We start from the raw sequence: 13685 nt of genomic DNA, 5'->3' as shown, positions 1-13685 counted from the left end.
TACAAAAGATTAAAATAATTAGGAAGACAGAATCACTGGTGTTTGAAGACCTGAATAATACCCCTTGAACTGTTACTCCTCTTGGGCCAGTCACAATATCTATAGCTCTTAAACTAAAATAAATTTAAAAAGACTTGTCTTATTTACCTCACAGAAATTATGGGGAAATAAAATATAAAAAGTTGCCTAAAAGTTTGTCAAACTATAAATCAATATAGTGAACAAATACTTGTTGACCTCACCATTATTATAATCACTCAATTGTTAACAAATAAATATGTGTCTGATGCTGTATTCCTACTACAATGCATTCCACAATCTGTGTGCTTGATAATATTTAAAAAATAAAATAAACTTTAAAATATGCTTATTAATGTCTACTTACAGGATGTATCTCTAAAAATAGAGAAGTGACTAGTGAATGAAAAAATGAAGACTTACTAGTGTCCGAGTAAGGATTTAAAAAATTAGCTTATTTAACCCAGATAAAATAAGGCTCTGGCATGTAGAAACTATTCAAATATTTAAGAAAAGGAGGGTTGTCATTTGAAAAGAATAATTAGTCTAATACATTGTGGCCCAAAGGTGTCATTGAAACTATGGCTTGATGAATAGGCAAATAAAAAAGCAAGGTTTTGAGGTGTCAAAGTTGTTTCATCAGAAAATGGATTGCTAAAGAGTTAAGAGATTCTATTATTGGCACTCTTCAAAGGTAAGTTGATGGCCATGGAATTAATAGAATACTAGGAGAATATAATTTGATAAGTTGTTGAGCTACATGATAGTCAACTTCTGTTCCAGTTGTGAGCTGGAGTATTCTATGATCTGGTATATAATCGATTGGTCACTTGTATATCTAAAATAAACAATTTCACATGTGAAGTAAACAATTGAGAAAATACTTTGAAAATTGGTGAGAACCTCTTCTGTAACCTGAAATTATCAGTCTTCATAAAGACTGATGTAGTTAATGTCCTTAAATTATCTTCTAAGGGTAATATGTGTTTTTCCAAATCAATATTGTGTTCATCACATTTCAGCAGTTGTAGAATTATTTATTTCAAGAATTCAAATATTGCCAGGCACGGTGGTGCACGCCTGTAGTCCCAGCTACTCAGGAGGCTGAGGCGGGAGGATTGCTTGAGCCCAGGAGTTCTGGGCTGCAGTGCACTATGCTGTTCAGGTGGCTGTCCGCACTAAGTTGGGCATCAATATGGTGACCTCCCAGGAGCGGGGAGCCACCAGGTTGCCTAAGGAGGGGTGAACTGGCCCAGGTCAGAAATGGAGCAGGTCAAATATATATGACTAGCCAAGAGATTCTAGCCATACACACTTTCTAATCTGATTTGCTTGGACATTTTTGATATAATTCTTTAATGGTTTTAATCAGAATTTAATAATAAATGATAATTTTAGAGAACTTGAATCTTGGGTTTTGGTCAAGGGAATCAAATGGTCTTTTATACAAATATTATGATTTATTTCATACATTCTGAAAGTATAAATGTTATTTTATTATATCACCAGTTCTGGATGATTTAAAGTACCATATTTTGCCATGTATAATGCACAGTTTTTTGCCTAAATTTTTTAGGGAAAATAAAGATGCACATTATGCATGGGTATAATGATTACATGCCATGGGTATAATAATTCTGTGTATAATGTGCACAAAACATGACATCATTTTTTGCACAGGTAAAAAACATGCACATGTAAATGTAAAGATGCACATTACATACAGCAAAGTATGGCACATCTTGAACCTTCATGTTATAAGCAATGCTCACAAACTAGTTCCATGGATAATACAGTGGTTAATTTTTTTTTCTCTGCTCACTAACTGGGAAGTAGGCCGGTTTCTTTTATTCTCTTACCTGAGTCATCTGTGGCTATTTTGTTTAAACAAAATATGTTACTGACAGAAAAACTATCAGGTTCTACTCTCACAATGGGAAGTCATTCATGTGGACTGATCAAGTGTTAAATCCCAGCAACCATGTGATTTGCTAAGTTCTGACTAAATGAGGCTCTTTGACCTATGTACATTACATGTTATATGAATAAAATAGGCAGTCTGCGATTTTGAGTATATACTAAATTTTGAAGCATCAGGGAAAAAATATACCAAATAATTGGGCTATTTTATCACCTGTGAAAAACACCAGTTTCTGATCAAACTTCTGTTGAATTGCCAATTATCAGAGAGGAAGGAGTAAAATCTCAGAGACAATTATTGGAAAATACTTATATCTGCCTGAGAATGACAACTTAAACAGAAGTCAGGACAAATTGTTCTTCAATTTTAAAAAAAAGTTCCATAAAGAAAGGGGAGAAGGTAACTTAATGCCTTGGAAGTCAAATAAACTTTCCACATAATTTTTTAATGCAAGGAAACAAATGAAGATCAAAATTCTGCCCCAAAACTTCATCAATAATAACATACTCCCCTTAAAACTATACAATTCTAAAAGTAAAACTCTAAAATCTTTTAACTAGGTAGTAGGTTTATATGTAAACATATTGTGGTGCTATAGTAGAGAACCTTACTATTTAATTTTAGGTTGTAAAATAACTTAGAAAACTTGATATTAGAGATAATGCAGCCTTTTACTCCTTGAAGTATGCTTTATGTTCAGAGTATGTCTATAATCTCTTTGTCTAGATTTTATTTATTTATTTAACTCCAAGAAAGGTCCCCAAAGTCATGTTAACTGAGATTTTTAAGAAATGATAGAATAAGAGACAAACATATGATGACACTATGAGTGTTGAAGTATCAGATCGAAAGAGGTCATGGCATTGGGAGCCATAATATCCAGATAGGAAAGTTCTGTTTGCAAATATCTGCAAGCACTCGTGATCTTTGATGACCATATATTTTGCATACATGAGCAAGAAGTTCAAAATTGCTACTAAACAAATAATGTATAACTCTTGTTTATGGAATTAATCTGTAATACTCATATTGGTCCCCTTAATCAAAAAGTTCTTTTATCTGCTTGGTGGAAACAAACATGACTATTAGTTATTTAAACAGAACAAAACACATTTCATTCAAAATATTCCCTATATTTTGGAGCAATGCCATCAGAGAACACCAACTAGGCTAATCATTTTCAGTGTTGCCTCTGGTCCCTCCTCCTCGTGCTGCTGTCTACTCCCCTGGGGAAAACACAGTATACAAAGCAAGGGTGTCTTGCTACTTCTTCATTTCAAAACACCTCACTCTTGTTCTCCCTGCAACTATGTGGAAGGATGACTTATTTTATTCCTACCAGATAAGAGTAGACTCAGGTCAATCAACAACTGAGTTTCACTTAATAAACATCAGTGTAGAAATTAGCACTTTTAAGGATGCCCTCAGGGCAGTCCTCCTGTTTGTATGCTCAAAGGCTGTCTGCCTAGAGACACATTTTTCTTCAATTATTCTAGACTAGGGTAGGATGATTATTTGTATTGCATAATGAAAAAAAGTAGTCAAACCCACTGTCTTATGAATCAACAACTAGTAGAGTCTCTGCTTATTTGGGCCTTCTGCACAAAATGTGTTGCTTCTATAGCTGATTATTGCTGCTTGGATTCTTGTCTCTAATAGTACTTTTTGAGCATAAAACAGCAACTAAAGCCAACAGTGATTCCTCTTTTTTTCTCTCAAAAGACTGGGAGTGAATATACTCATATTCTAACATTGGTTCTACTATTATATAGTCCAATTCCCTCTCATTTTAAAAAATCATAAAAATGAATGTATTGGACTAAACCATCCCCAGAGTTCCATCCAATCAAAAACTTTATTGAATTATCTCTTCATAATATAAAGAAAATTTTGACTCTTGGAGTTGTATGTGGTGGTGTCTAGAGCACAGTTGTGTTCAATAGCATTGAATTAATTTATTTTACTTTGATGTAAACATTTTCTATATACCATCTTTCTTATGTATACACACACCATTGAAAAATAAATTATGCTTTTTAAACCTGTAATGGCTGATTTTCCTCTGCGTGTAATAAAGTGTGAAGCAGTGACCAAGAGTTATTTCAAAGTTGCAATGCAAACCAAAGAATTTTGAAAAAACAAAGGGATTAATAAACACAAGTGAACATTGCCACATCAATTCACAGTTTTTTAAAGTGGATTTTTAAACGATGGAGGAGATATATGGATTAAAGAAATATAAACAAAAGAATCTTTAAGAATAAAACAATTTTTCTGAAAAATCAGTTACCGGTATTTTCTTCAATATGGTGCAGTAACGTAGTAAGGACTCTGAGCGCCGCTGTTCACCAACCAGGAGAAAAAAAATACACCGGAACTACAGAGTTTTACAGCACAAAGAAACGCCAGGCTGAGAAAAACTCTTTTCCAAGAAGTTCCCATCGCAGACCTCTATTCTACTGGATTTGGGGTTCAATTTCCGAATACAGAGGCTTCACGTCGACACACCAGCACCCAGAATCACAGCAGGAGTAGTCGAGGGTCTAATGATCTGCAGGACAGCCATGGCGGCTCCAAAGAGGGGCCGGGATTATGGAGGATTCATCCTGCTCTCCATCCTCCTGGGGACCCACAGCGAAGCTTGGGCAGGACACATTCTCTATTCTGTGCTGGAGGAGACAGACAAAGGCTCCTTCGTGGGCAACATCTCCAAGGACTTGGGGCTGGAGGCCCAGGAGCTGGCGGAGCGCGGAGTCCGCATCGTCTCCAGAGGTAGGACGCAGCTTTTCGCTCTGAACCCGCGGAGCGGCAGCTTGGTCACCGCGGGCAGGATAGACCGGGAGGAGCTCTGCGCTCAGACTGCGCGGTGTCTGGTGAGTTTTAATATCCTGATGGAAGATAAAATGAATCTTTACCCTATAGAAGTGGAAATAATGGATATTAATGACAATGCTCCTAGGTTCTTGACTGAAGAAATGAATGTTAAAATAATGGAGAATACAGCTCCTGGGGTGCGGTTTCCGTTAAAAGAGGCTAGAGATCCGGATGCGGGCACGAATTCCCTCCAGAGCTACCGGCTCAACCCCAATCGCCACTTCTCCCTGGTTTTGCAAACTGGAGATGACGGAACTAAGTATCCGGAATTAGTGCTGGAGCAAGTGCTGGACCGGGAGGAAGAGGCGGTTCACCACCTTCTCCTCACAGCCTCTGACGGTGGTGACCCACCTTTATCTGGCACAGCCCGCATCCAAGTAGCAGTGGTGGATGTGAATGACCATGCACCAGTCTTCTCTTTGCCTCTGTACCAAGTAACTGTCCCCGAGAATGTGCCAGTGGGCACAACTCTGCTCACTGTAAGTGCTGTTGACCTAGATGAGGGAGTCAATGGTGAAGTGACTTACTCTTTTTGGAAAATCACTCCAAAAATTCTACAGATATTTCAGCTGAACTCCCATACAGGAGAATTATCAACTTTAGAAGGCCTAGATTATGAAGAATCCAGCTACTATGAAATGGAAGTTCAAGCTCAGGATGGTGCTGGTAGTATGACAAGGACTAAAGTACTGATCACCATTTTAGATATGAATGACAATGCCCCAGAAGTGACTATAACATCTGTAAGCAGCTCAATCCCTGAAGACACGCCTCCTGGAATGGTAATTGCTCTTTTCTACCTTCAAGACCGAGATTCTGGGAAGAATGGAGAGGTGACCTGCACTATTTCAGAAAATCTACCTTTTAAGTTAGAAAGATCAATAGACAACTATTATAGATTGGTGACAGAAAAAATCCTAGACCGAGAAATACTCTCTGAGTACAATATCACGTTGAAAACTACAGATGGTGGAACCCCACCCTTGTCCACAGAAACTCACATCTCACTAAGGGTGGCAGACACCAACGACAACCCACCTTCCTTCCCCCACTCCTCCTACTCTGTCTATGTCCCTGAGAACAACCCCAGAGGGGCCTCCATCTTCTCTGTGAATGCTCACGACCCTGACAGCAATGAGAACGCCCACATCACCTACTCCCTGGAGGAAGACACTATCCACGGTGAGCCTCTATCCTCCTATGTCTCCATCAACTCTGACACTGGTGTCCTGTATGCATTGCACTCCTTCGACTACGAGCGCTTCCATGACTTGCAGTTGAAAGTGACTGCACATGACAGCGGGGACCCTCCACTCAGCAGCAACGTGTCACTGAGTCTGTTTGTGCTGGACCAGAATGACAATGCACCTGAGATCCTGTACCCTGCTATCCCCACTGACGGTTCCACTGGTGTGGAGTTGGCACCTCGCTCTGCAGAACCTGGCTACCTGGTGACCAAGGTGGTGGCAGTGGACAGAGACTCAGGCCAGAATGCCTGGCTGTCCTACCGCCTGCTCAAGGCCAGCGAGCCAGGGCTCTTTGTGGTGGGGCTGCACACGGGCGAGGTGCGCACCTCGCGTGCTCTGCTGGACAGAGATGCGCTCAAGCAGAGCCTGGTGGTGGCTGTTCAGGACCACGGCCAGCCCCCTCTGTCGGCCACCGTCACGCTCAGGGTGGCTGTGGCTGACAGCATCCCAGACGTTCTGGAAGAGCTGGGCAGCCTGGAGGTCCCGCACAATTCTGATGCTTCAGGCCTCATGCTGTACCTGGTTGTGGCGGTAGCCGCTGTCTCTTGCATCTTTCTTGCCTTTGTCATGGTGCTGCTGGCGCTCAGACTGTGGCGCTGGCAAAAGTCACGCCAGCTGCAGGCTTCTGGAGGTGGGTTGGTGGGTGTGCCCGCCTCTCACTTTGTGGGCGTGGACGGGGTGCGGGCGTTCCTGCAGACCTATTCCCACGAGGTCTCCCTCACCGCGGACTCGCGGAAGAGTCACCTGATCTTCCCGCAGCCCAACTATGCAGACACGCTCATCAGCCAGGACAGCTGTGAGAAAATAGATCCCATGTCAACAACACCCATAGATTTTCATAAATGTAACGATGAAACCCAAAGCATTCAGGTGAGTTCAGTTATTCATTTATCTTAATATCCTCGAAAAATTACATTTTGTGTAAATGTCTTCATTGTTTGTGAAGCCAGTGTTTTGAAGATAGGGCGAAAAAACTTTAAAAATCAAAAGCGTGTGACATGGTTTATTTCAGTAGTGATACTTTAACATGGAACACTTATAAATGTAGAATTTTGTATCATTTCCATAGTGAATGCCTATGGACAGGATTGTGAATCAGTGGACTATCACATATTTATACCTTCCACCTATTTTCCTCTTAATGTTCTTAATTCATGTAGTTTATAAATGAGAATGAATTATGTCTTTCTCATTGTACTAAGTTAGCAAAAGGCTTCTTCTCAGGATTCTCTATAGATTAGATCTATAAAAGGCTGTTGCTGATCAGCTGAGGGTTTTTTCTGTCTGGATTCTGCCTCCACGTTCCTCAACTTGATGACCTTGAAATATCTCACTTCATTTCTGACCTATTTAAAGCATAATTATCTATTAAAGTTGGGTCCTGGTGGAAGATCGGTAAATGACTGACCAAAAAATGTGTGTCGAGCTTTACTAAGATCTGTATCAATGACCAATATGGAGTCTAATGCAACACTGGAGGTCATTGTTCAAAACCAATAAAATATTACAGTAAAGAAAGTGTCTTTACAAGTATTATAAGTGGCATTTGTGAAATAGGCAGTTACGTGTTTTTACCACAGTGGTGTGGTTTTAGTGGCGCAGCCATGTGAAGTGTGGCTCTCCAAGTAGGGTGCTGGAGATGCTGGCTTTCTGAAACACGTACCTCACATGCTCAAGTCCTAGGCCAGTAGCTGGAATTGACTCATTTGGTGTGCTGAGAAATTCAGTCTCAGTGGGGGACTAACCTAATCCGGAACTAATTGCTACTTCCATACTCTAAGTATAACATCTCAGTATAGCTCAATATACCAGTTGGTTATCACGTTTGCTGGGACCTTTTGAGTGTTAATTTAAACATTTTTTCTAGCATAGTGTTATGCTTTCTGATATTTTCCATTTAAATGAAATATGCAGTTATGTGAGTATATTTCATATATTCTTCCATATTCAGATATAGGGGAGCAGACAATGCTATTGACACTTTGTGAAGCAAAAATGTAGCTATCGAGTATTTTTTAAGTATATTTTGTTGCCCTGGATGGTGCAGCTCAGTGGATTGAGTGCAGGTCACTCAAATCCTGTGAACCAAAGGATCACGGTTTGATTTCCAGTCAGGGCACATGCCTGGGTTGCAGGCCAGTTCCCATTAGGGGACACACAAGAGGCAACCATGCATTTATATTTCTCTCCCTCTCTCCTTCCCTTCCCCTCTAAAGATTAATAAATAAAATCTTAAAATATTTTATTAAATATTTATATTAAATCTTTTATTTTATTAAAAATAAAATGAAGTATGTTTGTTGATAATGCTATTACAGTTGTCCCAATTTTTTTGAAAAAGAATACTTCCCTATCAAATTTATTAGATACTTCAAAAACATTTTTTAATAAGCAGAAGAAATAGTCACTAAATTCAGTGAGCTACTGCAAATAACCTATCTAGGAACTATTTTCCTCATTTGAAGTCATCAGAGGAGGTTATATAAGTACAGGAATGGGAACCATGCCTCAGTGCAATAGGCCACAGTGATTTTGTGTTGCAAGGTGAAATATTATTCCCTGGTAAATTTGAGGATTGATGTTACGTTTGGTAACTAGGAAACTATCGTACAATTGGAAGGAAAAGAATAGTCTCACTCTTTTCTGGTTATATTATTATTTTGAGTAAGGAAGAAGAAAGGTATTTGATGGTAAATATCTATCGTGCCTTTTTACAGACAGTTTTGGCATTCCTAATACTCTCAGAAAAAATTAAAATGAATCAGCATTGAGGTACGCAAAAAGTAAAGAAAAACAAGGAAAGAAGCATAAAACACACTTTAGCCAGTGTTTCTAATTAATACGTATTCAAAATTACAGTAAGATTGTTTAGACCAAGTCTGTGTTACAGTCATCTTTCTATTACTAGTGCGGAATAATTATGTTAACAATTTATGTACTAAATCTATATGATTTCTCTAAAACCTGGGATAATGAGGTTTCTGGTGGTACAGACTAAGTATTATTAAATATTTGGACATTAAAAATCTTCCAGTCAGGTACACAATTATATTCGAAATGACTGTAACTGGTTAGCCTGAAGCCGCAAAGGCTGCAGTTTCCTGCCGCGGACTCTGGGCGCCGCTGTTGGCCAGAGTGCAGAGCTTGGAGGGCGCTCGCCTCGCGCAGCCGCAGCTCACTTCCCTCGTCTCGGACTCGCCAGAGCCAGCCTTTCCACCGCGTCCTCCTGTGGAAAGGAAGAACCCTCACCCCCACGCAGGAGGTAAAGCCTGCTCGGAGCTCGGGACATCTGCAACACAGAGATTACTGGTCACCCGGCGTCCTCGGGCCGGTGAGCAAGCTGAGGGGAGCCAGAGGGATGGGGAGCGGCGCTGGGCTCAGGGGCTGGGCAGAGCGGCGGCCCCTGCTCTTTCCCTTGCTGCTGTCTTTGTTCTGCCCGGGGCTCTCGGAGCCGACCCGCTACAGGATTCCCGAGGAAATGCCCGAGGGCTCGGTGGTGGGGCACCTCGCCAAGGACCTGGGACTCAGTGTCCATGAGTTACCGACCCGAAAGCTGCGAGTCGGTTCTGAGAAGCCTTACTTCACTGTGAGCGCGGAGCGCGGGGGAGTTACTTGTGAGCAGCAGGCTGGACCGGGGAGCAGATATGCGGGAAGAAGCCAGTCTGTGCTCTGGAATTTGAGGCTGTTGCTGAAAATCCATTGAACTTTTTCCACGTGAGTGTGGAGATCGAGGATATTAATGATCACACCCCCAAATTCTTGCAGAATTCCTTTGAGCTGCAAATTAGTGAGTCCACAAAACCTGAGGCACGATTTATCTTAGGATTTGCCCAAGATGCAGATATTGGTACCAACTCACTACAGAGTTACCAGCTAAGTCCTGATGATCACTTCTTACTCGTGAATAAGGAAAAATTAGATGGTAGTAAATACCCTGAGCTAGTACTGAAGATGCCTTTAGACCGGGAGGAGCAGAAGTTCTACCACTTGACCTTGACTGCCTTGGACTGCGGGGATCCACCCCTAAGCAGCACTGCACAGATACAAGTCCTAGTGACTGATGCCAATGATAACCCTCCAGTGTTCAGCCAAGAGCTCTACAGAGTGAGCCTACTGGAAAACGTGTTCCCAGGTACCACTGTGACTCAAGTGATGGCCACCGATCCGGACGAGGGTGTCAATGCCGAGATCACCTTCTCTTTCACTGAAGCAGGCCAGATCACCCAGTTTGACCTAAATTCTACTACTGGAGAAATTACTACTCGACATATGTTAGACTTTGAAGAAGTCAAAGAATATTCCATAGTTTTGGAAGCAAGGGATGGTGGTGGAATGATTGCCCAATGTACCGTGGAGATAGAAGTCCTAGACGTAAATGATAATATCCCACAAGTGATATTCCAATCTCTACCAGATCTTATTATGGAGGACACCAGGCTGGGAACATATATTGCTTTACTGAAAATCCGTGACAATGATTCCGGAGATAATGGAGAAGTCACTTGTAAATTAGAAGGTGATATTCCTTTTAAATTGCTAACTTCTTCAAGAAACACGTATAAATTAGTGACACATGGAGTTCTAGACCGGGAGCAGATCCCTGAACACAATGTTACCATCATAGCCACCGACAGAGGCAAGCCGCCCCTCTCCTCCAGCACCACCATCACAGTACACATTGGAGACGTCAATGACAACGCCCCGGTTTTCCAACAGTCCGCCTACCTGGTTCATGTGCCAGAAAACAACCCGCCAGGGGCCTCCATTGCGCAGGTCAGCGCCTCAGACCCCGACCTGGGACCCAACAGCCTCATCTCCTACTCCATCGTGGCCAGCGACCTGGAGCCACAGGCGCTGTCCTCCTACGTGTCCGTGAACGCGCAGAGCGGAGTGGTGTTCGCGCAGCGCGCCTTCGACCACGAGCACCTGCGCGCCTTCCAGCTGACCCTGCAGGCCCGAGACCAGGGCTCCCCAGCGCTCAGCACCAATGTCAGCCTGCGCGTGTTGGTGACAGACCGCAACGACAACGCGCCAAGGGTGCTTTACCCGGCGCTGGGTCCCGACGGCTCTGCACTCTTCGACACAGTGCCGCGCGCCGCACAGCCGGGCTACCTGGTCACCAAGGTGGTGGCTGTGGACGCGGACTCGGGACACAATGCCTGGCTGTCCTACCACGTGCTGCAGGCCAGCGAGCCTGGACTGTTCAGCCTGGGGCTGCGCACGGGCGAGGTGCGCACAGCGCGTGCTTTGGGCGACAGGGACTCGACCCGCCATCGCCTGCTGGTCGCTGTGCGTGACGGGGGACAGCCCCCTCTCTCGGCCACTGCCACGCTGCTCCTGGTCTTCGCTGACAGCCTACAAGAGGCCCTGCCGGACCTCAGCGAACGCCCCACACCCTCTGACCCCCAGGCTGAGCTGCAGTTTTACCTGGTGGTGGCCTTGGCCTTGATCTCGGTACTCTTCCTCCTGGCGGTGATTCTGGCGGTGGCCCTGCGCCTTCGACGCTCCTCCAGCCCCACCACCTGGAGTTGCTTCCAGCCGGGTCTCTGTACTAAGACTGGACCTGTGGTTCCCCCCATCTACAGTGAAGGGACTTTACCTTACTCCTACAATCTGTGCGTTGCCCAAGCTGGAAAGACAGAGTTCAATTTTCTAAAATGTAAGGAGCAGTTGAGTTCAGGACAAGATGTACTTTGTGGTGATTCATCTGGGGCCTTATTTCCACTTTGTAATTCCAATGAGCTTACTTACCACCAGGTGAGTTTCCTTTAAGCATAACTTGCTTCTTATGGTCTACCCAGTTCTTCATACTCACAGAAAAACATACAATTTTCAAATCTAAAAGTTGCCTTAAGAAAATTGTAGCCAGTCAAAAAGCTGTCGTATCATTCTTCAAGGGAGATTGAAATCAGCAATAATGTGTCTTTCGGGGATGTCTTACCAGGCTCAGATAGGAAGCAGTGAGGGTGTGATTTTGTCTACAAAGGAAAATATTAGGCAATGTGATAGGCTCTCTCATAAAAGCTTATGAGATTTTTTCCTAAATTTTCTTTCCTATCACCTAGTAGATTTTTTTTTCAGCTTGGACATATTGTAAATGTAAAAGTAGGCAGTCATTTAAATAAGTCTTTAAAGGAAAAATAAGCTAAAATTTTATATTTTTCTTAACTAATTTAATTTATGGTTTCCATACTAATCTGATGTTTTATCTCATATTTACTTCCATTTTGTTTGTAAAGCACCTAGAATATTTTATCTTAACCTGGATTTTTATGTAGATGAGCCCATTGTAACTCTATGCAATGGAGTTACAATGTAACTCTATACTGTGTGTGTGTGTGTAAAATCCTTCAGTTTACCAGTAGGTCCACTGTGCTCACTGGAAGATAAAAGCATGTTCTCCCTACTTACAGCATAGGTTTTTCTAGCTAAATTTGTATTGAAGCTCATTCGGTTGACTCTTTCATCAAAAAGAGTGTTTTGAACTGCGTTTTTTTTTCTTTTGCAACCTTAAACTAATATAGCTAGATGTCTTCTAGTTATTATATTATCTCTAGGAGAAGAAGAGTTGAATTCCTAAATTCTATACCAAATTACTAATTCGATGTGTAAGCAAGTATATACACATGATAATACATCTTTTCAGCCTTTTGCGAGATTTCCCTTAGCTTTACATACTTCTGAAGACACATTCGTTCGTATCAGCACTTTCTTTTTCTTTCTTTTATTTTTGTTCAAGTACGGTTTTCTGCCTTTCCCCCCTCCTTCCCCCCACCCCAGCCATCCCCACCTCCCTCCCCTGATTCCACACCCCCACTTGGTTTTGTCCATGTGTCCTTTTTAGTTGTTTCTGTGTTTGGCACTTTCTGACTCCTTGGTGATAATTGTGTGTTCCTCATTTTTTTTCTGGTTCTTTTGATCGAAGTACTCATAAAGGTAAAAGTAACTTTAGACGTATGCCTACCTTAAGAATGTAATTAAGTCTCTCATTTGTGGAAGAATGGATTGGAGACTTCATTTTACATTCATTTGTACCTTTCAAGTGTCTTGAAATAGAAAAAGTATAAGTAATAAAACAGGTAAACCATATGATCTCTGATAAAACTTGAAAGTACAATAACTTAACCTGTTGAGATTTTATAATATTCATTTGAAACACTACCAATGTGACATTTTGAGTTAAAATTAGAAAGCAAAAAAAAACCCTACAGATATTAATTCAAGGCAAATAAAACAGCTTCTGAGTCAATCATCTTTAATTGGTCAATTTTAGTTTAAGAGTGAATTACCTGCCAGTGACGACTGGAGTTTTTATTTATTTGAAGACATTTACAAAGCTTAGAGCATAATAAATAAAATTTTATAATATGTTTTTAAAAGAGTAAATGTCTTCCAGAAATGTGAGTAATTTAATGCAATGCTAATCCATATATCTAATTATTTTATAATACTTTGCAGAACTTTACTTCATCCATCCCATACTTCTTGGCAATTACTTTTAAAGTATGAATTCAGGGATAAATCATATAAATGCAAAACAAACTGTAAAAAGCAAGTCGTTTTTTTTCTCCATAATCTAGCAAAAAGTATTACAAATCTAAGTGGGTGCAGTAACTGTTTAGGGC

The 13685-nt window shown here is 41.5% G+C and overlaps 2 protein-coding genes across 2 annotated transcripts in view; both read left to right on the top strand.

Annotated features, from left to right (window-relative positions):
* The window catches only part of LOC119051015 (protocadherin gamma-A6), a 117004-nt gene that overhangs the window by 7286 nt on the left and 96033 nt on the right, over nt 1–13685 (top strand).
* LOC119051019 (protocadherin gamma-B4-like) lies at nt 9138–13677 on the top strand. The gene is given in 4 exon segments (XM_037147579.2): nt 9138–9658; nt 9660–9695; nt 9697–11817; nt 13641–13677. Coding segments are annotated over 4 exon segments (2418 nt in total). The 5' UTR covers nt 9138–9418; the 3' UTR covers nt 13662–13677.

Source organism: Artibeus jamaicensis, unplaced genomic scaffold (genome assembly GCF_021234435.1).
Source record: "Artibeus jamaicensis isolate MK-2021 breed Jamaican fruit bat unplaced genomic scaffold, CSHL_Jam_final contig_456, whole genome shotgun sequence".
Lineage (NCBI taxonomy): Eukaryota > Metazoa > Chordata > Mammalia > Chiroptera > Phyllostomidae > Artibeus > Artibeus jamaicensis.
This window is presented reverse-complemented; position numbering and strand designations above follow the sequence as displayed.